Raw genomic sequence first — 25,239 nt, 5'->3', positions numbered from 1 at the left:
CTACATTATTTTAAATTTCTTCCGGTAAGTCTACACCGTTTCCGGCTCATAAGAGCCATTTCATCGAGGTAAACTCCCTCCAAACGGACACCGTAGGCTACAGTGTGTTTGTTTCGCGAATGAAGAGCGACGGTCTAAATTCCAACTTCGAACTTCACGTGGAAGTGGAACTTGCTGTCACTAAAGAATCTCGCGAGACGAGATCTCATTCTACCGCGTCATAATAACCTCTCGGAAGAGCGCTCTTTTTCTACATGTGGGTGAATGTCAACAAGGAGGCACGACGGGTGATTTACACGCCATACTCGGGGAATAAGCAGAGGAATTCAGTGTGGGCATGGCGGAGAACGCGTCAGATGATCGCGCCGTGAAGTGTCCGGTTTGCGCGTGCGACTTTGAACCGGGCAGAATTAATGCGCACTTGGACGAGTGTTTACAGGGCAATCCTGCTCATCATCACACATCTGGACCACCCTCCAAAAAACCCCGCACTGGCACTACCGACACCCGCTCTTCTGCAGTGTTCTCCGTGTTTCAAACCAGACCTAAAGCGACCGATCATCAGAAACAGAAGCCCGCATCTTTGGTCACAGAGAGTAACGTTACAGAAGTGTCCATCAGTCCAGACGTGAACCCTGAGTGTCCAGATAAACCAGATGCACCAGCTGCATCTTCACCCAGAGCATTACGGCTGAATAATGACAAACCCCTGGCAGAGGTCCTGAGACCCAGCACCCTGGAGGAGTATTTCGGGCAGAATAAACTGCTTGGGGAGCAGACCCTGCTGAGACCCCTGCTTCTGTCCCAGGACATCCCATCTCTGATCCTCTGGGGGCCGCCAGGCTGCGGAAAGGTCTCTGGTTTGTAGTTAATTCACCCATTTGCACTAGATATACCTTCAAGCCGTATGCTCTATTAAAGTCACCATGAAATCAAAATGGACAATATTTTTTAATGAAATATTGCAGTATTTATTATTAATTATTTATCCGTGCACACATCTTAATTGTATTTTTTTTTTTAAATTCATGTGCCCCATAATCTTTATTTTAAATAACTTTGCCTTCCACTTTCAGCTACAGTACATCCTGCCACGCATGAGATCCCGGCAATAGCAAACAACAACGATCACATCAATTTCCCATAGACAAAACCTATAATTTTTTTTATTTTCCCATAAGCTTTTTCCTGATTGGGAAGCAAAATCGCAACTTTCATTTCATGCTGACTTTAAGGGAGATACTCACAACAAATTGTGGTATCGAATAAATAAAACATATCATCAAGTAAGACATCTTGTTTCTAATGCGTTTCAAAAGTCCTTTATCCTGGTCTCTGAGACTCCAGATATGTTAATGGATGTTAAGACTGGTTGTTTACTTAATTAACCCTTAAAAAATCATTTTAACAGCTTGAAAATACAGCCAAAGAATAGTTCACCCGAAGATGACAATTCTGTCACCATTTATGTAAGTGTCATGTTGTTCCAATCCTGTTTGGGGAACACAAAAGAAGACTTTTTTCCCCCCGTTTCCCATTTATCAGAATTATTTTGTGTTACACAAACAAGTCTTGCGTTATAAATGTCATTCCAAAATTATGTAGAATTTAATATTTTTGGCTGAACTCTACATTTTAACTTTAAATATCAAGCCAATCCTTCGTTATATTTCCAAAATGTTTCATTTTCAAATGTTTGCATACATCAACAAATAAATTAGGCTTTTTAACACACAATTTAGTTGTAACATTTTCTAATTATTTCTCCAAAATGTTACATGATTGTCACATTTTTGTCATGTTATTGTTATTAAAGTCACTTTTCATTTTCAGATTCTTTAGCTGGAATTTTATAGGAATTATTCCGTACACGAGACTCGTGAAATACTGCCTCAGTAGCCTAATTCATGCCACAGCAGAGGGAATGAAGCTTTCCTAAGCCCTCGTCGTTTCATTCTGATGATTTTGATTATCCTGACTCGCATTGGTACCAAAACCTCCTTAGAGATTCTTCGGAATGAAAAGTGCGTTATAAATAAAATCTATTATCATTATTATTATAAAACCCCCTTTTTTAACCTTTATATTTATGGCTCTGTTTACACCTGTATTAAGATGTGATTTGGTCGATCAGATCACAAGTGGACAACGCTAAATACAGGTGTAAACGGCATCTAAAATGTTTTGAGCTTGTCCACTTTTGACCACTTCCAGAGGGAGTCGAAAACACATTCGTCCGGATTGCCTTTGTAGTGTAAACACTCATGTGATCGAATGTGTTCAAACAGCCACTAAAGACCGTCTTCTCTCCGTCTACTGACCTCATGCGTAACATTATGAGAAGAGCTCGAGCCAGAAGGGATTTGAACTGGCGACTGGAGACCCAAGTTTGGTTTGAAGGTGAAAAATGTCCCAAGCACAATGTTCTCTCACCATTCCTGATGTCTAACACACACTCACAGCGTTCGGCTGGTCTTGTGTCTGTCAGAACTAAACCTGATGATCTCTGTGTTTTTCCTGTGGCTCGGGGTGCGTTCATATGTGAATTGCGTGAGCTTAATTCGTCCATTTGATTGAAAGATCAGAATAAGTTTATACATTTACCCGACCATGGACCCTCCATTTAGTGGATGAAAGTGGAAAAAGAGACGGATTAAAACACGTTTTTTAAACGGGAATGTGTCTCGTCTACTTGTAATCCGATCAACCAAACCGCATCTTAATACCAGGATTAAACAGAGCCTGAGAGTTTATAAAAAGTCATGTAGGCTATGTGTCAATGTTTTGGCCATAATAGAGCTTTTAATGTCTTCTACACAGTAAATATCTTTTTTAGATGGTTGACGTGAGCTTATTTCAGTATTATTAAGATTCAAATAATTGATTTTGGTCAAAAGTAATGACATTTGAGAGATGACAAAGTGAATGTCATTGGTTTCATTTTGAGCTAGTTGGCCCAATTGTATGCTATTCTAAAGTGACTCATGTAAAGGGTCAAATTATCTGTTGACAGGTGCATGTGCTGGAATAATGTCCCTAGGGGTCATTAAGTGAACTTACTATTCTGAACAGATAGTGGTGGGACAGGGGTGCGTTTCCCGTACAACTATATAGCTCACTGCTAAACTACCATAGTACGATGCATCGTTGGAGAAATCAACTAGCTAGTCACGACTGTTTCCCGAAACCGTATGTCGCAAAGTATCGTTCAACCACGTTGGTTTATGACGTCTAGCACGTGGTGGACTAATAACTTTAATTTATCTGATTGAGATCGAATTAACGCTAGATTTTGTCATATAAGTTACAGAGATGGCATCTGAAGACCATTTCTAATTTTTCAGTTATTTTGCTTTATTACCAGACTCAATATTTGGCTCGTTCTTACATAGTAGAGCACGTTCGCACATGCGCAGTCTTCAAAAACGGTGCTTTAAATCTCTTGAAAATCTAAAAGACGTAAATTACATTTGTATGTATTCTAAATAAATAACACGGGTTGTACTGAATGTCAGCTTGATTATTTTGCTAAAGATAAGGATTTATTCAGTCTACATCTCATGTAAACTAGAAACTCTGCTTCTAACCACAGCTCGAGAGCTGTCGTTCCAACCACACAAGTTTGCGAACGTTCGTTGGAACGATGGTTTCGGGAAACACCAAATCGTTGAACTGCTGATAACGACGGAACTTGCGACCATAGTTGGCTAACGATGCTTTCGGGAAACGCACCCCAGGATGGTTTTCATTACTGCATTATAGTAATGAGAATGTATTGTGCTTGGATGTCATTTCTGTTTATTTCCCTTTTGATTTTTGAGTGGCTCAGACATTTCTTTGTGTCATTCACCCTGTTATTATCTCGCCTTCAATACTTGTATGGATGTCGATATGTACTCTCTTCAGTGTAGACTAGAAGCTTCTTTTCGATTGCTGTGATGGATAGTGATGTGTAATGGAAAACTAACTTGGGGGATTCAGAAACCGGGACCTTCCTGTGTCAACTATCTGGTTTCACTCATTTATTTTTGGTATTTTATAGATTGTCACTTGGATCTACAGCAGAGCCAGTGTCACATGTTGGGGGTCTGTTCCCCTCTACTTGAGTTCGCTCATGTCAAATTTTGTCTTTCTCAACTATTTCAAATGGAAGTGATACGTTTTAACCAACAAACATGTATTGAAACTTAATCTTGAGTCAAAAGTGATCACATTTTAATGCAATCGTGTAAAAAAGATTCTTGTAAATATCACCATCCGATCTTGTTTGTTGTTTGCAGACCACCCTGGCCCATATTATTGCCAGTTCTGTAAAGAAGAAAGGTACAGGACGCTTCGTGACGCTCTCCGCCACCAGCGCGTCAACCAGTGATGTGCGTGAGGTCATCAAACAGGCCCAGAATGAGCTTCGTCTGTGCAAGAGAAAGACTGTTCTGTTCATCGACGAGATACATCGCTTCAACAAGTCCCAGCAGGTCAGGTACCTTACATCAGAGATACAGTGTTTGGATGCCAAAGCCATAGAATTTATGAATGTCAGCTAGGGGTGGAACGGTACATGTACTCGTATTGAACCGAATCGGTACGGGTATCACGGTTCGGAGCACGAATTTACACGGAGAATACACGGTATAAAAATAAATAAAACTCTCGTGCAAATTAATGTAATGCGGAACTACTGTTAGAAACACGGGTCCTGCCTTAAGCTAGGTTTGCGCTGTCTATGGGATTGCGAGCCTCCGCTGCCTCCCTAAATGGACGAGGCATTTAAACTTTGCGCTCGCAGGTGTACTATTCTTTGAAACGACAGGGTGCGACTCGGTGTAATTGTCCTCTAAACCATCAGGAATCAGCGGCGAGAAGTAGTAAGGTACACTCGTGAATGTTTATTTTAGTACACTTTAGAAGGCTACACCAAAACACAAAAGAATCGTGCAAAGCAGTAAACCAGATTATTCCTTGTGACATAAAAAAAAAAATGGATATGAGAACGTAACCTACAACTAAATTAACGTGATCTTACATAATTTCTAAACATTTTTATTTCGTTTTGTCAACCTTTTATAAAACATGGCCATTTATTTTTATTTAAAGGGCTTAATTTAGTTAATGTAAGAAACTAATTTAGACGCAAGAACTGGGTGCCGGTGCGGTGACATGTACATGCTCGGCCAGATTCGGCTTGAAGTCGTGCATCTTCGGATGCGGAGCCGAATCTGGCTCCGCATCCGAAATAAAAAAAAAAGACGTGCACTGCACACCGCCACGCGAGATGGGGTCTTGCGCACCCAACGCGCATGACCGCCCACACCGCAATGACCACACTTTTGGCCGCGTGCACCTTCGTGCTCGTGCGTCCGCACATAAGAGATGCTGTATTTTCAGTTTTATAGCTGATTGTCTTATTTTGTTTACATCTTACTTTACACACTTCAGGGCAGGCTGTTGCAGCGGCTCAGGGGAGAGACTGTAGGTGGTACAGACATGCACAATAAAAATAATTGCCTTCAGCCTTCTGCATTATTTTGTTTTGCTTTTCCCTCCATTGTACATAACTCATACCGAACCGTGATGTCTGAACCGAGGTATGAACCGAACCATGAACCGAACCATGACTTCAGTGTACCGTTCCACCCCTAATGTCAGCACATTAGGTAAAAACACTAGAAAATCAAACATAGTAGATCTGTTTTTGAAATTGAAGACTAGACATTTGTGCCATTTTGTGGTTGTAAAACTTTAGTGTTGACATGATGATAGTTTGTGTAATTCTCTAGGACACCTGAGGAGAACTGACTTTACACGGTACCCATAAAAACCCTAAAACGCCAGCTGATTCCTGATAGCGTTTCACATACAGACACTTGATTTGAAATTCAGATGTTTATGCGTGTAGCTCTCCATGTACTTCTGGTGACCGATGCATGTCATTAAATGTAAGTTCATGTTTGTTAGATGTCTTGTGTAGGTACAGCTGGCACAGGATCACCCTGGAAGCGTGTTTATTTGTGTATGCCAGAGAAGCCAGTACAGTTTATCCTTCACGACAGCGGCCTCAAAATACACCCATAATTATATTTCTAAATGCAGCAGACAATATGCCCAGCATGGGGATACCCTTCTCATTCCTTCTTATTTAGCTTGGATTCAAAGAACCTGAAATATATCCCCCCCCCCCCCCCCCCCCCGGACAAAAAAAGGAGCGACATACAATTATACTGGAATTTATTGCGCCTCTTTATTGTGTGCTGCCAGAATACCAAAGTGGCTCTCAAGCTGGAAACTATTAGACAGAAAATATGTGGTAAAAAGATGACGTCAACAGGAAGATAAAGATAATTGTGTACCTCATCTGTGTCAAGAGTGCAAACATGTCCAGTTAATCAGACAAATAGCTCATTTCAATACAGCCATCTTTCTTGAATACAATGCGTGGGGAAATCTTTTGCTCTGAAGCAAAATTCCAGAATGCACGGAAATTACTTGATTTCGACCACAACAATTTGCTGAAAAAGTCAAAATATGGTGCAATGTTGAGTTCTGCATAATTCATTAAGGCCGTTTTCTCACTGGCTAGTTTGTAACATTTGTTTTTGGAACATGCCACGTTTTCTCCCTTAGTTTGTGTCGTTTAGGCATAAAAGAACAAGGCATAACAATCGGTCTAAAGTTACAAGGTGGTCTCGTCCCGATTGAATACGAGTTCTGGAGGGATTCGCTTGTGGCGACAAATCAGACCCAACACACCAATGAGCCCAGCGGTATTATAATTCATAATGGGAAATTTGTTCCATAAAAAGCAGCAGTGTCTGATTCTCTGGGTGAGCACATTAGTTATCATGGTTGAAAACCAATGAGCGCCTCTTCATCTTAAAATGTCATGTAATTGCAATCCTCCAAAACCAGTGTATTACAACAATGCTGTCTAGACAAAGTCTTGATTCCCACACTATACATCAGTTTGAGAGGGTATAAATGCTTCTATTTGTGAGTGTAACGACAGCTAAAGCCACAATAAACCCTTGTCAATCCATCTTGACGGATGAGGAACATAAACAGGTGCACTCTGACCAATGAAAGCGCAGTTTAACTGCTTTTTGGTGCTCTTTGAAATGTTGCCTTGTAAAAGCGAACCAAACTAAGAAGAAAATGCAACATGGCCAAAATCGAAGTACTTCGGAACAAAGTGAACAATCTAAATATGCACGAGTAATCGTTAAAATATCATGTCATTGAAAAAAATTGTGATTCTCAATTTATCCAGAATCGTGCAGCTCTAGAACAATCGACAGGTCTGAACAAGTGTTGAGACGTTTACAGCACTCAGTAGATTTCAGTAGCAACTTGGTACCGAAGTTGGTATTTATGACAACACTAGGTTGAAAAAGTTCTTAGCCTATTATGCTTTTCTAAGACAAAGATATCACCACTGTCATCATTACTTCTAGAGCGGACTCACCTTTGATATTTAGCCATTTTCGGAATGCTTGGTATCTTCTATTTCTCCCCAATGTTACCTTACTTCAATATCCCTCTTCCCGTTCTGGCATCAGGACACCTTTCTGCCTCACGTGGAGTGTGGGACGATCACCCTTATTGGGGCCACCACAGAGAACCCGTCCTTCCAGGTCAACAGCGCGTTGCTGAGTCGGTGCAGGGTTCTGGTGCTGGAAAGGCTGTCGGTGGAAGCGATGGGCTTGATTCTGCGTCGGGCTGTAGACTTCCTCGGACTGCAGGTGTTGAATGGGGATGCAGTGGAACGGGACTCTTCGGAGATCTGCTCAGAGTAAGTGTCAGTTGTGCTCTTGTTATCACAGCGTATGGCTCTTCCACCCACCTTAATGCCGCATTTTGATGATTTATTGGCTTGTTAGTCATTGGGATTGGTAAGTAGGACAAACAGTTGTCTCTAACCCTGACCTCAAGAGTACCAGCTGTGAACTGCTCCGGATCAGGTTTTAGGGCCCTTAGGAGTCATGGAAGCGTCTGCCGTAAACACAAACGCTTGGAGCCGGTGTTGAGTTTCAATGAACCGAATGTTCTCATTGTTTTATGAGACTCAGGCTGAAGAGCAATCTGGGACTTGCATCTTACGGATGAGTATAAAACATTTGATGTGTAGGACCACTTTTTCCCCAAATACCTTAATTCAAACTCATTGATGCCACTTTGTTCATTGTTGAAGTGAGCTTTTGCCGATATTGTGATTATATTCACTGTTTTGGACTGCCTCCTTGAACTTGAGAATGTGCGATAAGCCTGTGAGAAGTCCTAGAAGACAATTAAGAGGACACTTTTTCCAACCTGTCCAAGACTTTTGGCAACAATTATTTATTGCTCCGTGCATGTGAACTATGAGAGAAGTCAGAGAATTTTGTTTTTGTTTCCATTTTATTTTATTTAAATGGTATTCGCAAACAGTAATTGACTGTCGTAACGCTGAAAGCAATACAATTAATCAGAATAATATTTAATAATAAATATATAGTAGCCCTGCATGCCAAGTCAGATTTTTATTTGTTGTTAACTTGCATGTATGGACGGACACTGTCTTAAATGCGGGTAAGATGAGATCTGAGTTGTGATCCAGTTAAACATTAGGGCAAAGATCCAGACTCTCTCTCGGCTGGTCTCGTCTCGTAGGACGCTCTGTTCTTGCACTCGGGCAATATTTTAATGACAGAACGGTCTGAACTGTGTAAAAGAAACCAGCGCAGCACTTCATTAATGATCTGCTGAAGGTCAGGATATGATTTTCGTTGGATTTGGGTGTTACAGTCCCTTCCTTCACCCAAGCTGGTGTATGGTTTAAGGACAGACAACTTCATCTTTGAGACACCATTATTATGTGTTAAGTGGTAATAACGAAAACAAAGTAAAATTGTAAGAAAAATGGCAATGTCTCATATCTTAATTTGCTACATGCTTAATTAAATTGATTTTCACATTTTCTGACTCCATCACCACTGGAGCCAGGGCTTTGCTATGTTGTTTCAGTGGTGATTTGGGTTGTTGTTGTAGGGTTTGTTTTTGCTTCCTTGCCTGCATCAAAAGTGGTTTGGGATTTTGAAAAGCCACTGATAAGTTAACAGAGCTTGACAACACGGCGAGTAAATGCTAATGTGTTTTCACCTGGGTTGGGTATTATTTGAATTTTAGCTATTCCTATTCTGCTTATCAATTCCAATTCTTATTGTTTCCCAGTTTCGATTCCAGTAAGGTAAAAACATTTAGTCAATCATTTATATCAAACACATTTATTCTGTGTCTTTTGGAAAGATTTGTTGCAGCTGATTTTCATGTACAAAAATCTAAAGAACACTAATATTTTTCTATGGCTTTAACATAAATACCACAACAAAAACAACTGGACTAACTAATATAAATGTCAGAGATTAATAAAGACTGTAAAGTAAACAGTAATAATAAGAAATAAACGCATTAAAAATAGCACAAATAAATACAAATTAACAAAGTTCAGAAATTGAAATCAAGCGTAAACTAAATTTTTATTAAGTTGACAAAGTTATTCAGTCAAGATCAGTGAGTGAGATTCTTTTTCTTTTGTTCTTTGATTTACATTAAAGGATAGTTCACTTCAAAATTACAATTTTGTCATAATTTACTCACCCTCAAGTTGTTTCAAACCTGTATGAATTTCTTTCTTCTGCTGAACACACTAGAAGATATTTTGACGAATGTTGGTGACCAGAGAGTTGATGAACACCATTGACTTCCATAGTATTTTTTTTTCCTACTATGAAAGTCAATGGGGTCCATCAACTCTCTGGTCACCAACATTCGTCAAAATATCTTCTAGTGTGTTCAGCAGAAGAAAGAAATTCATACAGGTTTGAAACAACTTGAGAAACAACTATTCATTTATTGACACAGATGGTAGTAAGTTTATTAGGCTGCTGTCACTTTAAGACCCCATACAGGATCCAATCTACTGTTGCACATGTGTTCTTTCTGAACTGTTTGCGTTCACTTAAGACATAACTGACTGTTTATAAAGATATTTTGACAATTTTGTGTATATTTGTGCATTCAAGAGCAAGAAAACGTGGACAAGAACTCAATTCAGTATCGTGTTCTATATGAGAAGCGCACGTGCCGAATTGAGTTCTCTTTGTCGTCATCTTGCACTTGAAAATGGTTTGAAATCACATTAAAATGTATCCGATTTCAGAATTGGAATTGATTTTCGATTCCCAACTCTAGTTTTCACCTTTTTCTTATTGATACCGTGATAACACCATTGTACCTTTGAGCAAACCAGTTTACCTGATTCTGTAGATTCTTAGAAGCACAGGCTCAGTATTTTGATAATGCAATCTGCACACAATTATTTGAGATGAATGACTGAAGAATATTAATATATCAATAATAATTGAGCTTAGTTATGTGTACCTTAAGTGATTTCCAAGGTGTCATTGGAAAGATTTCGATTAGGGATAGTCTGTCCCTTCATTTAAAAAATAAATGAAAAAATCTTTTTCTTTCATGTTGTTCCACATGTTGCACCTGTATGACTGTCTTCTGTGGAGGGAAGTGCCTCTTCAGAAGACTTAGATTAAACTGCTCGATTCATACGGATTACCGTATTTTCCGGACTATAAATCACACTTTTTTTCATAGTTTGGCTGGTCCTGCGACTTCTAGTCGGGTGCGACTTCTATATCAAAATGAATTCATACTGACTGAGATGAACCAAGAGAAAACATTACCGTCTACAGCCGCGAGAGGGCGCTCTAGTTAGCGGAGTTGTTCAGAAGCGAGACCGAGGCAGAATTCAATGGATTCAGTGTTGTGTGGAGTGAGATCGGGAGCTTGGTGAACTTGCTTACCGGTAACTTGTTGGACTCACTGGCTAATGTTAATTTAGCCTATTCAGCCTCCCAGGTATATGTTCTTTATGCTATTGTGTAGCTGAATAACTGTTCATGTGTTACGTTAACATGCCAGACACCTATTCAGCCTGTTGTTCTGTGTGCTATTGTGTAGTTGAATAACTTGTCTTTCCAGATTAAATGTTTGTTTTTGGAATTTGTGAAATACATTTCTAAATAAATGTGACTTATAGTCCAGTGCGACTTTGTTTTTTTCCTCTTCATGACTGATGCGACTTATACTCCGGAGCGACTTATAGTCCGGAAAAAACAGTACTTTTTGCAATGTCTTTTTAAAGCTTGAAAATGTTGAAATGAAAAAGGTTGGTGTAAACTGGTTTGTTAAATAGGCCTGAACTCAATGTGCTGTTTGTCTCCAGGTCTCAGGTGTGTGTTGAGCAGAAAGCCCTGGACACTGTGGCGCACCTGTGTGATGGTGATGCCCGAGCCGCTCTGAACGGCCTTCAGCTGGCGGTGCAGGCGTGTATCGTCCAGGCGCGCGCAGCTTCCTCCAAACCCAACGGCGGCCCTCAGCAGATAATCGTGCGTGAGCAACACATTAAAGAGGGCCTGCAGAGATCCCACATACTTTATGACAAAGCAGGTATGGCCGGTTTGCACTGAAGTCATTATCCAATAATCAGTCCATTTCATCTAATGCAATTATTGTGGCTAAACTAACCTGTAACGAAAGATGCCCAGTTGTCGCATTTCCACAAATTAGGCTACCACAAATTTGCAACCGTTTCCCGTTGTGGTGTTGCTTTTAGGGTCTTGAATTTGTGTGTCATATATTTTTAAGATTATTGAAGTATTTTGTCATTAGCTTATTAGTTTAGCAACATGCTGATGTAAACTTTTTATTGATATATTGTAAGATATTTTGCATGCAGGCAGATCACTATGTTTAGGAACTGTCAAAATATATATATTTGAATTTATTGCTTTAATCCATCAGGAATGTGTAGTTGCAAGAATTCAACCAATCCCAGATTATCCCTATATTACTTGCAATTCACCTTTGGTTAAGCCCCGCCTCCCTTAGTTACTGTTGCTACCTCCGACAACTTCATCTGGGCTCTGGTTTGGCAACATGGCTTATGCTGTGACAGCTCTTCCTGCTGAAATTTTATCAAACTTTATACAGGGTTCCCGCGGGGTCTTAAAAAGTCTTAAAAAGTCTAAAATTCTGAACTTTAAATTTAAGGCCTTAAAACGTCTTAAAAATGGCCAGATTTTCATCCGAGGTCTTAAATTTAATTTAGTCAGGTCTTAAAAAGGTTTTACCCTCGTTCATTTCCTGAAATGCTGGCCACAGAAAGTTATTACAAAGTAGCAAAAAAGTATCGAGTCGTAGCCTACAAAGCGGAGCTGTAGCAGTGGTCTCTGACACGGCGCTCGCGGGCTACCAGTAGCTCGTGCCCTGATTGGCGGTAGCTCGCCAAGAGGTCGTTCACATATTGCGTCTTTTGCGCGCTCAAGTTCGTTATTTCAAATTTAGGCGCGCGCCAAGCGCACTCATATTAGAAGCAATGCGGCCGTTTTTTTCCAGGCGGAGCGAGATAAAACCATAGACAGTATATAAACGGATAAAACAAAAACAAAAAAAAGCTCAACTTTTAGGTCATGTGACAAGAACCAACCAATCCGCTTCACCCTTTCCGTAACAACATTGAAAGCTCAGTCAACATAAAGGATGGGGGTTCACCGTGCACCCAAACACTACAGGTGTTTTTCTCTTCTCCGTAAATAAATAATGGCTACAGCAAGCGTTTATCAGTGGAAATCCATTAGCTAGCTAAGTTACTAAAACTTCTTTGTCGTTGTGGAGAGCGCAGTGCATGGTTGCATAGCAACGACAGACGCAACGGGAAAATCGGACCAAATCTTACTATTAATAATAAAAGATAAGCTAATGTGCATTGTAAATGTCAGTCATTTATCTTTTTTTGACACATTCTATAAAAGATTATTTAAAGGCTGAAATACGTGAGGTTTATCTTTTTATAAAACCTTTTTTGTCAAAACTTTATTTGAACTTTTTTTTTTTGAACACTCTTTTAAAATCTAGCCATCATTTTTTACGTTATTATTTTAATGTTTATGTAAACAAAAAGTGCATATTGATGCTAATTGTATTTGTTATTTGCTGGTTAATGCGTCATGTAGGTCTTAAATTAAAATCTTTATGGTCTTAAAATGTCTTAAAAAGGTCTTAAATTTGACTTACTGAAACCTGCAAGAACCCTGTTTATAAAGCAGCAAATAAAGTGTCTGATAAAAGTAGGCAAAAGGGGCTGCAGTGTGCGTATTCAAGACACGGTGAAACGCAAGCAACAACAAGGCATCCAAATAGAGGCAAAATCATAATGGTCAAAAAATGAACCACCGCATATCCTACTAATCGAGACGGAGGCTGTGACTAACAATATCAGGAGCAACACTGTTCATGCAAAGCTGGGAAGGTCTCTATTCACTTCTATAATCGTTATTACAAAGCAAACGGACTACGCGAGTATAAAGTTGTATTTATTAGCAGCATGTGCTAGCGTATCAACAATTAGGGTAACTTAGAGAACCGAAATCATAACCTAAAACTGTCTAACTAGTATAACTTCACAGTAAGGTTAAAAGCTAAATGTATCTTAGAGATCAAAAGTGTGTTGTTGATCTTGAGGGGTTTCGCTGACTGAGGACGTCCACACAGTTTAATCCAAAGACGACACTTGTCAGTATTTTACTTTGGTTTTGGGAAGGGAAAAAACGGACACCCCCCTCCAACCTCTCTGGGAAACGTGTATCTGTGTTACAAATGCCCCAGGCACAACGGTTAACCATATTTCTGATAAAACTACGACGGTAATAGCCTGCCGAGACCAAAAATATGAGACGCCTGTGTTAAAGTCAATGGAGCGCTGTGAACAAGTGTCGGACCGCTGTGGAGCTCGTTCTTGGCTGCGCTGTGATTGGCTAAGCCACGCCCTAGAATGTAGATTGACCAAAGGCGAATAGTGTTCAGAATTTTTCCGCACATTTTTATAAAAAAAAAAAAAAAACATTCCAGGTAAGTGAGCGTTACTATGAAAGAATATATTCTAGGTATTTACAAACATGAAATGTACAGTATATCAATAGGACTGTTTCATGAGAGCGGTTGAGTGTTTGGTACTCCCATGTAATTATTCCCAACAACTTCTATAATATGGTAATTGTCCTCAGTCAGTGTGAATAAGTCGATGTAACTTTGTGTTCACAGAGTGATCATGCTATAAAATCAGAGTTCATTTTTGATTTAACAGTCAGTCTTGAGTTTAACATTTACATATTTACTGCATATTGTCATTATGCACATAAATGCTTACAGGTAGTTGTACTCAAACTCTCACCGACACATTGAGTCAGATCCACAGTTCACTGGAAATGTAAACTCTGTGACACACAGGTGAGGAGCACTATAACTGTATCTCAGCCCTGCACAAGTCAATGAGAGGATCAGAAACAAATGCTGCCCTCTATTGGCTGGGAAGAATGCTGGAGGGAGGTGAAGACCCCCTGTATGTGGCTCGCCGACTGGTCCGGTTTGCTGGTGAGGATATTGGTAAGTAGCTGGTCCTTTGTTTCCAAAACCTGGGTTGTTTTATCGTAACTTCATAATTAGTGTGTGATCCAAAAGTTAACGTCTTGACAGACTGGATCTGTTGTGGTCTCTTCCGAAGGTCTGGCGGACCCTGTGGCGCTCACTCAGGCTGTATCAGCGTTCCAGGCCTGTCACTTCATGGGCATGCCCGAATGTGAGGTACAACACAGACAAATACACTGCAACTGCTGCTAGTGGTGGGAATCTTAAGGCACATCACCATTGGGTCCAATTTAGATTCTGGGAGTCACAATAAGACACTAAAACCATTCTTGATCTACATTAGTTTAACTACTTTTAACTGTTATTTAAGGGTGGTCCGATTGATGGTTATTAGCCGATAATAGCTTTATATAGTTTAATCGGTGGTCTCTATGAAGGCCGATCAGATGACAGAAAACTCGCAAGACAATTTCTCCATGTGCAGCTATGATTGCTTCACTACATTCACCAGTCTGGCAGTTCTACCAGGTGTCTGAAAAAGACAATAAATTTGAAACATCTTTGCGTAGATCAGAGACATTGCAACGACAGCAACTCTACAATGACAGCAAGGATGTGCGATTTTAGTCCATTTCTTCTTTTTTTCTTTACAGCGGTGCGCATTCGTTCTTCCCTAAAAGCCCAAACTTAACGTCCAAATCAGCTAGATCAGTCATTGTCGTAAAATACAGTCTGCTGTTGCTAAACTGCAGGGCGTGCGTGATTAATAACAAGAGTTATTGAAACTGTGAAAGTGACTTACTGTGCACGCGCTCCGAGACCGAGTGGAAACCGGACAAGCAAAGTGAACCTCACCCTCATGTTGTTGCAACCCCGTAAGACTTGCGTTCATCTTCGGAACACAAATGAAGATATTTTTGATTAAATCTGAGAGCTGTTTCACTCATCCATAGGCTTCTATTGTAATTGAAACTTGCCGGCCCAGAAAGTTAGTAAAGACGATGTTTAAAATAGTCCAAGTGACTACAGTGGCTCAACCTTAAGTTTATCAAGCAACGAGAATACTTTTTGTGCGCAAAAACAAAACAAAAATAACAACTTAATTCAACTATTCATTTTCTTCTGTGTGGGCCTCTGAGTGAGTACACGTAGTGTAACAGCGCAGCGCTTCATCAGAACATAGGCTCACTATGAACTCACTCAGAGGCCCACACAGAAGAAAATGAATAGTTGAATTAAGTCGTTATTTTTGTCTTTTGCGCACAAAAAGTATTTTATCAAAAATATCTTCATTTGTGTTCTGAAGATGAATGAAAGTCTTATGGGGTTGAACAACATGAGGGTGAGTAATTACTGACAGAATTTACATTTTTGGGTGAAATATGTTTAAAAACAGTTGGTTATGTCTTTAAAGGGGTGGTATAATGCCATTTTCACAAGATGTAAAATAAATCTCTGATGTGCCCAGAGTGTGTGTGTGTGTGAAGTTTTAGCACAAAATACCCCACAGATATTTTTATATAGCATGTTAAAGTTGTCACTTTTTGAGGGTTTGCAAAACCGCACCGTTTTGTGCCTGGCCCTAAATGCAAGAAGAAGTGACCACATGTAGAAGCAACAGGACATCTCTGGTTAGTTGATGAATTTATGTTGCTGATGTGGAGTTAACGATCTTCAATTAGCATATTCTGCCATGATAATCTGTAAATCGCTCGTATAGGAACTGTTGTGAGATGCACACAGAGTGACTTTCTATTGCATGTGAAAAGATGGATGCTAAAGTTTGAGCCGACTCACAAATGTGCTCGACTACAACAACTCTTCCTCTTCTCAACATGGACTGTGTGTTCAGGGGGCGGGGCTTATGTAGATTTTAGGGTTGCTGATGTCACTAAACCCGGAGGAATGTCATGTAGTTCCTACCAGCTGTTTGTTGTAGTCCTTTTCTTTAAAAGCAAATATCTTCCTTTGCTTTGAACTTTGAGCGTTGTAACTTTGCAGTTATTGTTTATGCTCCAACAGTAACATTTCACACTAACTAAAGTTAGAAAAGTTAAATCATACTTTACCACCCCTTCAAGTGAACATAAACAGTTGGGAAATAAGTTGCATGTGTAACAGTACATTTAGATCTGTGCATTCGGTCTTAAAGTGACAGCAGTCTAATATTCCTCAAAAGCCTGAGTTTCTCACAGTGCGTATCCTGTGCAATAAAAACCTGCAATTCGCTTTGACCCTTTCTGAACTTCATGGAAGTTCTGACATTTTCTTGCAATTGCGAGTTTATATCTTGCAGTTCTGAGAAAAAAAAGTCAGAATTGCAAGATATAAGTTTATATCTTCTATCTACGTTTATGTGCAATTGCAAGACAGAATATCATTATAATATAATTTATATTTCTCTTTTTTTCTCTCAGAATTGCTACTTTCTCACAATTGTGAGTTTATATCTCGCAATTTGGACTTTATTACTCGCAAACTTTTTATCTCATAAATCTGAGGAAAAAAGTCTGAATTCTCTCACAATCTCTCACAATGCGAGAAAATTATTATTATTTTTAATTCAGTGAAAGTAACAAGCTTCCAGAAAATGTATATACTTGTTGGAAGTAGTTTTTTTATATCCCTGATCTTTCTTACTAACTTTTCACCTTCAATCTCACCTAAATCTCTTCTTGAATTATTTTAGGTCATTCTGGCCCAGTGTGTGGTTTATATGGCCAGAGCGCCCAAGTCTGTGGAGGTGTACAAGGCCTATAATAACGTCAAGGCCTGTCTGAGAAACCATCAGGGCCCGTTACCGCCCGTGCCCCTCCACCTACGCAACGCCCCCACCAAACTAATGAAGAATCTGGGCTACGCTAAAGGATACAAATATAACCCAAACTTCAATGGGCCAGTGGACCAAGATTACCTTCCTGAGGAGCTTCATGGTACCAACTTTTTTACCTGGACGCCCTCCAATCGATGACTGTTCCCCTTTTGGCTGCTTGACAAATGGACTTCTAAGTTTTTCTTTTGCCTTTGTCATTGTTGTTGTGTCTTTCACTTATTACAACGAGATTTCACAAAATCTTCAATAAATCTGCATTTTCTTATGATGCTAATAATGGTTTAATATTGTTCAAAGTTTTATATAAAAAGTGGTAAATTGGTTTGCAATTTACCACTTAACCTTATTATTTATTATTCTCAGGTTAGGTAAAGTAAGTCGAGTCTGGCCTAAATTATAAGCATTTATAATCACTTATAATTTGGTCAGAAGACTTCTATGTGGTATGTTCTTATTAAAAGTCTTACAACACAATAAATAGAAGCCTCGGTAGGCAGTTTTTGTAATCAATTACATTAATTTTCATTTGTTACTTTTCTTTATACAATAAACACAAATGTAAAGGCAAATAAAACTTCATCATTAAAGTATAAAATACAATAATCACGTTTAGAATCAAAGGTGTAGTCAGCTAAATAAAACTTCATCATTAAAGGTGATGTATGGAGTTTTTCAACTAAAATTAATCCATTTTTTATTACCTGTGTATGAAGGGGTTGTAATCTCACAATAAAATGATCCACTTGGTGGGTTTTGCTATTACCTCTGAAAGCAAGTATTGCTATTTCTATGTGAAGTCTCCGGGTCGGATTTGCCTTGAAATCCAGTGACGTGACTGAGACCTGCATGCGCACTCCCGAGCGTCTCGCCTCGTCTACTGACTTTGCACTCAACAGCGACGACACTGCAACTTTATGACATGGAGTCTGCTAATACTAGGAAACGACTAGCACAACACAGACTCCAACACAAACTCCACATAATAAAACAAAAGAAAGCACGCGCACGAGCACTCGCTTGTAAACGTATTGGTTGCAATCTGAAACATCACCGCTAGATGCCGCTGAAAACTCCATACAGCACCTTTAATTTAATTGATGGTATTGATGGCATCTTTAAAGTATAAAATACAATAATCACGTTTAGAATCAAAGATGTAGTCAGCTCTGGGCTTCTTGTCTTCCGCTTGGTATTTCTTGTCCTCAGCTCTGGGCTTCTAGGCGTCCAAAGAGGCAAACAGCTCATCAGTCTTTTATACTCCTGTTGTTTACCACAGGCGTTAGGTTATAATCTTTTTGATTGACAGAAGTTGTGACTTTTCAAAGTTTCCCAGATCCTCCTCAAGGCCTCACAGGTGCAAAAGCTGTCCACCTCTTCATGTCTTATTTCCTTTTAGTAGAACCACAGTCCTTTGTGTCCTTGAGCACACACACATAATCAGACACACTTCTGCACCTCTTTCTCATGGGTAGGCACACACACATTGTATTGGCATAGATGTAAAGTAATTGTTCATTATGTATATAAGACCATTTTTACAAACAAAAATAAATAACATTGAATGCAATGCATTATATTCAATACTTTTGCTAAATATGTGTTACAAAAAGGCATCTACAATAAACAAGGAGGCAGGTAATTGCATTTTCTTGATAATTTACTATATTATATAACACCCCCTTCATGCAATTATCCAATTGTCACGGACTCATTATCCTTCGTTCTCAGATATAGTTGTGGCACAAACTTTTGTTCATTTGTTCATCATTCTTAAATCCATTGGTTTGTTACACATTCATGTAATATTTCACACAGCTTTGTTTTCTGTTTCCCATAACAAAAAATAATCAATTATATTTCTTGTGTAATTATATTGTGCTTTTTCTTGATTATCATGTAGATTAGGCCAATTTGGATCTCAAAAAGAATACATTACTTCAAGCACCCTATAGGTCTTCCCCTTAGAGCCGCAGCTCCTCTCCTGAAGCCTGTGGGGCAGACAGAGCAGTGTGCAGTCGCTGGAAAGCGCCACTGGCGGTGGGACACTGACACCTGTTTCATGAGGGCCCAACGTGAGTTAGGACCTCTTTTCCGATGCCTTCCTGGTCTGAAGGACGGTCCTCAAATCAGTCTTCTCGGGAGGCTGTGGGCGAGAGCGCCGCCTAGAGTCCCAGGCTCTCTGAGGGGTGTATTGTTCCTCTAAAGACTATGTATTCAAGGACACAACTATCAGGATGAAAACAACAGACAACTTTATTCTTCTTCCCCGTTCCTCTTCTCCCACCTTTACATCAGTATTGCCCCCTGTGGCTATAGCATGCCTTTACATCTCCCCCTTCTAGATGAAGGTCTAACTCTTTTAACAGAACCTTTAAATAACGCTATGCATTCAACAATCTGTGTACTTAGTTATTTCACTTCCTTAACTTATAATTTTACGAATTTCTTCAAGTCCTTTTTCAAACTTAAAAGTGTACACCTAGAAATGAACAGAAGATATTTTACTTCACAGTAGCACTTTTGTAGCCTTTTAACTGCAAAATTCAATACATCAGAACATGGGGTTTTTTAATAAACATTTCACTTTTCCAACAGGAAATTATGACTTATTATGACTTATTTTTTTCTCTCTTGTTCTCTTGGGTATGTGTGAATGTTTCATGTTCAAAGGTCCAGTCTCTCAGGAGCCTTAGAAAGTCTCCCTGACCTAGTCACCGTTACATCTGGAAGCACCGGAACTTCCCTGAGGTGTGAACGGTTGCGTCGCAGCCATCCTCCCTCCGGGGTCTCCACCTCGTAGGATCGTGGTGTAAGTGCCTGACGAACAACAGTCCCTTTTGTGTGTGTGTTTTTGATCCATACGTGCTGTCCAGGCTGGAGAGGTGGTACATTTTGAGTACGGTGTCTCCGGTTGAACGTTTGTTGCTGTTTCAGTTTCAACCCCTTGTCCTTTTCTCTGAAGCTCTCAAGATCGGGCCACTGAGGTTGTAACTGCTCCAATGATATGGGAACTGGTGTTCGGATTCTCCTCCCCATAAGCAGTTGTGCTGGGGAGCTTCCATGCGCCAGTGGAGTGGCCCTGTAGGCCAGCAGGACTTTGTGGAAATCTCCCTCTTTCGCTAAAAGAGACTTCACAGTTCTAACGGCCCGTTCCGTCTCCCCATTGCTGCGGGGATAACGGGGGCTGCTTGTCACATGGGCAAAGTCATACTCCTGTGCAAACTGAGCGAAATCGTGACAAGAGAATTGCGGACCGTTAATTTTTTTAACTGTTAATTGTTTTTTTTTATAACAATGTAGGAGAACTTTAATGTGCATATTCTTTGAGATGTAATAAGCTAAATGTTTTGACAAATCACTGACCTTCCTTATCCCTTCCTTAGCATGTATGTCATCGTTGAATTCACAGAGGAGGCGACGGTTGGCATTGTAGCACAGTGCTGGACACACAGGGAAAATGGGGTAAAAGAAAAATTTTCATAACATCAACAATATAATCTTGATCAAAAATATAAAAATTAAGAAATGTATATTTATATTTTAACAATGTCTCTGACTTCACCGGACGCATGCTAGCAACAATACAGCTACTGGCCACCTACAAACCCCACTAAAAGAGCAAAAAAAGAAGAGATTCCTGATAAACAAAATTGGATTTCCAGGAAAATACGTGTATTGGCAAATACTGGTAATGTTTCATTTATTTGAGGATACTTTAATTATCTGATTGTACATTATGATATAATGTATATCATATATATTAATTGTTTTTTTAATTTTTAATTGTTTTACCATTGGCTTTATATTTTCAGACAATTTTGTAAAGGCCCTCAAGTGGTGTAAAGCAGCAGAATACAATTCTGCAGTGGAGAGTGATGTTGACACCTACACAAAAAGGCCACAAAAAAAACCTGTCCGCTATGATGACAGCAGCGATGGTATGCATTACTTTCAGTCTTTTGAGTGTAGTGTCTAGTGTAGTCCATTAATATCTTCTGATAGTGAAACAGAAAAAGTCAGATCATTATCAACTTTGCACATTAATAATCTCTATTTAGATGAGACACCACTGAGGGCACCCACAACAAGCAAAAGAAAGCATCAAGGTACCATTGTAAATACCATTCAACAAATGGCAATTTAAATTCAGGTTAAAGTAAATTAACATTTTGCATGCTATTTAGATGGACCATTTCCACGGATTGTCCGTGACAAGCACTTCTGGGCATCCATGTCTGGCAAACACAGCTTTAAGTCTTGAGATAGTCAGTTTTGCTGATGTACTGCCAGGTAGGGAGCAAACTTCAATATAGCGAGAGTAGTAGTCAATTATGACTAAATAGTTTCCATTCTGCCAGTGGAAGAGATCTGCTACAACCCTCTGCCATGGTCTGCTTGGGAGTTCTGTTGTGAGCAGAGGCTCGACTGGTGTTTGAGCTTCGCGTGCGCAGATCTCACATCTCTCGACCATTTGCTTTACAGCCGACGTGATGCCTGGCCACCAGACTGATTCCCTGGCCCTTGCTAGGCATTTGTTGATACCTTGATGGCCCTGGTGCAGTCTGTGCAGGATGTCAGCCCTCATGCTCTCAGGGATTATAAGTCTCTCTCCTTTCATGAGCAGTCCTGTTCCTTCATGCAGAACTGACCTATTCGGCCAGTAGGGTAACAACTGCTCATGCACGTCTCGTCTGTGTCCCGGCCATCCGTTTGCAATGTATCGGCTGAGACGTTTGCATGTGTTATCTGAGGTTTGTGCACTCTTAATCTGTTCCAGCTTTGTTGGGGTGGCTGGCAGGCTTTCTACTACACTGTCCAGGTAAGCTTTGCATTCACTTTCCAGGTCTTGCTCCTCCTCTGTGGCTGCGGATGGAAGAGGTGCTCTGGACAGGGCGTCAGCTGTAATCAGATTTTTACCCGGAACATGGATAATGTTGAAATTAAATCTGAGTAGCCTGAGTCTGAATCTGATAATCCTCGGCGGGAGGTCATCTAGTGCTCTGGACTTAAGGAGTGTTATGAGTGGCTTGTGGTCAGTTCTTATGGTAAAGTCCAGTCCACTAATGTATCCTCGCAGGCGCTCACATGCCCAGGTCACAGCCAAAGCCTCCTTTTGTATCTGGGCATATCTTGATTCGGCTTTGGTCAGACTTCTAGAGATAAAGACGACAGGTTTCCACTCTCCGTCTGCCTGTTTTTGTGTCAGAACACCTCCAAGCCCATATGACGAAGCGTCCGCTGATACCATAGTTTCGTGATTTGGGCTGTATTGCGCTAACACCGTCTCTGATCCCAATTCGTTTTTTGTCTCCAGGAACGCTTTCTGTTGGGGTGCTCCCCATGTCCAGCTGTTCTCTGTTTTCAACAGGTCACGAATGGGCTTTGTCAGATCTGGCAGGCGTGGTGAAAATTTGCCAACAAAGTTCACCATGCCCATGAAACGGCGAACATCCGCCACGTCCTTTGGCTCTGGCATTTCCCGGATTGCTTTTATTTTACCCGGGTCTGCTCTGATGCCCTGAGAATTTATGACATGACCCAGAAAACGAATCTCTGTCAAAGCAAACTGGCATTTCTCGTTGAGAGTGAGCCCAGCCTCTCTAAATTTCTGTAGCACCCTGTGTAGTCTGTCGTCGTGCTCTGCCCGGTCTCTTCCTATCACCAGGACATCATCAGCGTGACATAAGACTCCGTCCACACCATCAATCAGCTGAGAAATCCTCTTTTGAAAGTGTTCGGGTGCCGATGATATGCCGAAAGGTAACCTTTTGAAATAGTATCGGCCCTCTGGTGTGATGAACGTTGTCAACAGCATCGAGTCTTTGTGGAGAGGAACCTGCCAAAAGCCTGATGTCGCGTCAAGCTTTGTGAAGATTCTGGCTCCTTCCAGCTTGGCCAGCGTCTCGTCCACTGCCGGTAAAATGTGTCTCTCTCTGATGACGCTCTCATTCAGACGGGTTAAGTCGACGCAAATGCGAATCTTCCCTGATGTTTTCACGATAGGGACCATGCCCGCACACCATTCAGTCGGTTCTTCAACACGGGCAATGACCCCCATCTTCTCCATCCGGTCTAGTTCCTCTTTGACTTTGGCCCGGAGAGGAATGGCCACACGGCGCGGGGCCGAGAGGGCATACGGTGCCGCGTTGTCTCTTAGCTTAATTTTATACTCTCCCTTAAGGTTACCCAGCCCTTTAAATAACTCGGGGTACGTTGAGCGGAAGTGCTTTTCTGCATCGTCAATGCTATTGAGCTGAGGGATCATTTGTAGTCTGCGGATAGCTGGGAAGCCCAATAAGGGTATGGTCAGGTCCTTCACGATGAACACCTCCTCCTCTATCTTTCTGTCCCCTCTCTGAATGACCGCATGCACTTGCCCTTTTACATCCAGAGGTTGGTTGGCGGGGCCCAGCAGGGGTCTGCACGGTGCTGACTGTCTGCCATAGCTATCCTGTTTGAATTCAGTTTCTGGGATAGCAGTCACAGACGCACCAGTGTCGACTTTAAAGCGCAACGGGCTGCCATTTATGGTCAGTATTTCAGTCCATGTGGATGACTGTGGATTGTCAACCGCACCAAGATAAGCTGCCTCATCCACTTCAATTGAATCCATCTTTTGAGCTGATCTGCACACTGCCGCAAAGTGTCCCCTCTTTTGACATTTTCTACACTCCACATCTTTTGCTGGGCATTCAGTCCATGCATGTTTTAGAGTTTTACCACACTTTCCACACTGGTTTGGCTTTGATGAGGTAGGCTGAGGATAATTTCCGCGATGAAAAGATTTTTTCCTGTGAGGCTGTTTTTTATTGTGATGGGACATTGCATCTATTTGTCCTGGTGAATCAGCTGACCGCAGAACAGCTTGTTGCTTTTTCACTTCCTCGTGCTGCCTCACTTGAACTATAGCTGTGGCTAAATCCAACTTTGGATTGAGCTGAAGTTTTTCGGACAATTTAGCATCACGTATGCCGACAACAATTCTATCTCGAATCATTTCCTCACGTAAGATGCCATATTTACAATGTTCAGCTAGCTTGTGCACTGCGGTGATAAAGTTTTCTGCAGATTCGCCGACATCTTGACATCGTTTATTGAACTTGGCTCGTTCGTAAATTACATTATGTACTCCTACAAAATGTTCATCAAAAGCCTTTTTTACCTCATCAAAGTCCTTTTCTTTCTCTTCCGTCAACTGCAGTGAGCTCAGAATATCGTCAGCCTTATCACCCATCGTATAGATGAGAGAATTCACCTGATATGCGCCGTCTTTTTCTTTCAGTCCAGACGCCATTCTGAAGCGTTCAAATCTTTTGATCCATGCGGGCCAGGAGCTTGGCTCGAAGTCGAATGATCCCGGTGGTGTGATGGTGAATATGTGGTCCATCCTGTGTGCTTTTAGCTTGCCGCTAGCTTACGTTACTGTTAACATTAGCTTTCGCCAACCGCTCTTTCTCTTGCACTATAGGTCCCGTGTTCTCACTCTGCACACTATTACGACTGCTCCGACTTCTTGTCTGTACCACTAGACTCTGTCTGTCGTGGGTTATTAGTCTCTGACACCATGTATTGTTCCTCTAAAGACTATGTATTCAAGGACACAACTATCAGGATGAAAACAACAGACAACTTTATTCTTCTTCCCCGTTCCTCTTCTCCCACCTTTACATCAGTATTGCCCCCTGTGGCTATAGCATGCCTTTACAAGGGGGACCTCTAGAGGCGACACTCTCCTTCTGACCCTGCCGGGACGAGGAGCTCGATGACTGTCCCCTGGCGGCAGCCTTTTTAGACCTTGAACGGCGAGGGAGATATTGCCTAAGTGCTGCCTACTTCTTTTTCGTCTCCTGGATCCTGTTGGCGACTGCATCAATGGCATCGCCAAACAGGCCAGTGGGCGAGACGGTCATCAAGGAGGAAAGCCCTGTCTTTCT

The 25,239-nt window shown here is 40.9% G+C and overlaps 2 protein-coding genes across 2 annotated transcripts in view; one reads left to right on the top strand and one right to left on the bottom strand.

Moving 5' to 3' along the window:
- Positions 1-25,239, bottom strand: part of LOC306998452 (uncharacterized protein) — a 460,366-nt gene that overhangs the window by 6,381 nt on the left and 428,746 nt on the right. The window lies entirely within an intron of this gene.
- On the top strand, positions 71-18,866 carry wrnip1 (WRN helicase interacting protein 1). The gene is made up of 7 exons (XM_079612534.1): positions 71-853; positions 4,281-4,475; positions 7,554-7,786; positions 11,273-11,496; positions 14,335-14,490; positions 14,609-14,688; positions 17,162-18,866. Exons 1-7 carry the CDS (start codon positions 338-340, stop codon positions 17,441-17,443), a joined length of 1,686 nt encoding a protein of 561 aa, XP_079468660.1. The 5' UTR covers positions 71-337; the 3' UTR covers positions 17,444-18,866.

This window comes from Phoxinus phoxinus, assembly GCF_949152265.1.
Source record: "Phoxinus phoxinus genome assembly, chromosome: 5".
NCBI lineage: Eukaryota > Metazoa > Chordata > Actinopteri > Cypriniformes > Leuciscidae > Phoxinus > Phoxinus phoxinus.
The sequence above is the reverse complement of the archived record's forward strand: the minus strand, read 5'-3'. Positions and strand labels throughout refer to the sequence as shown.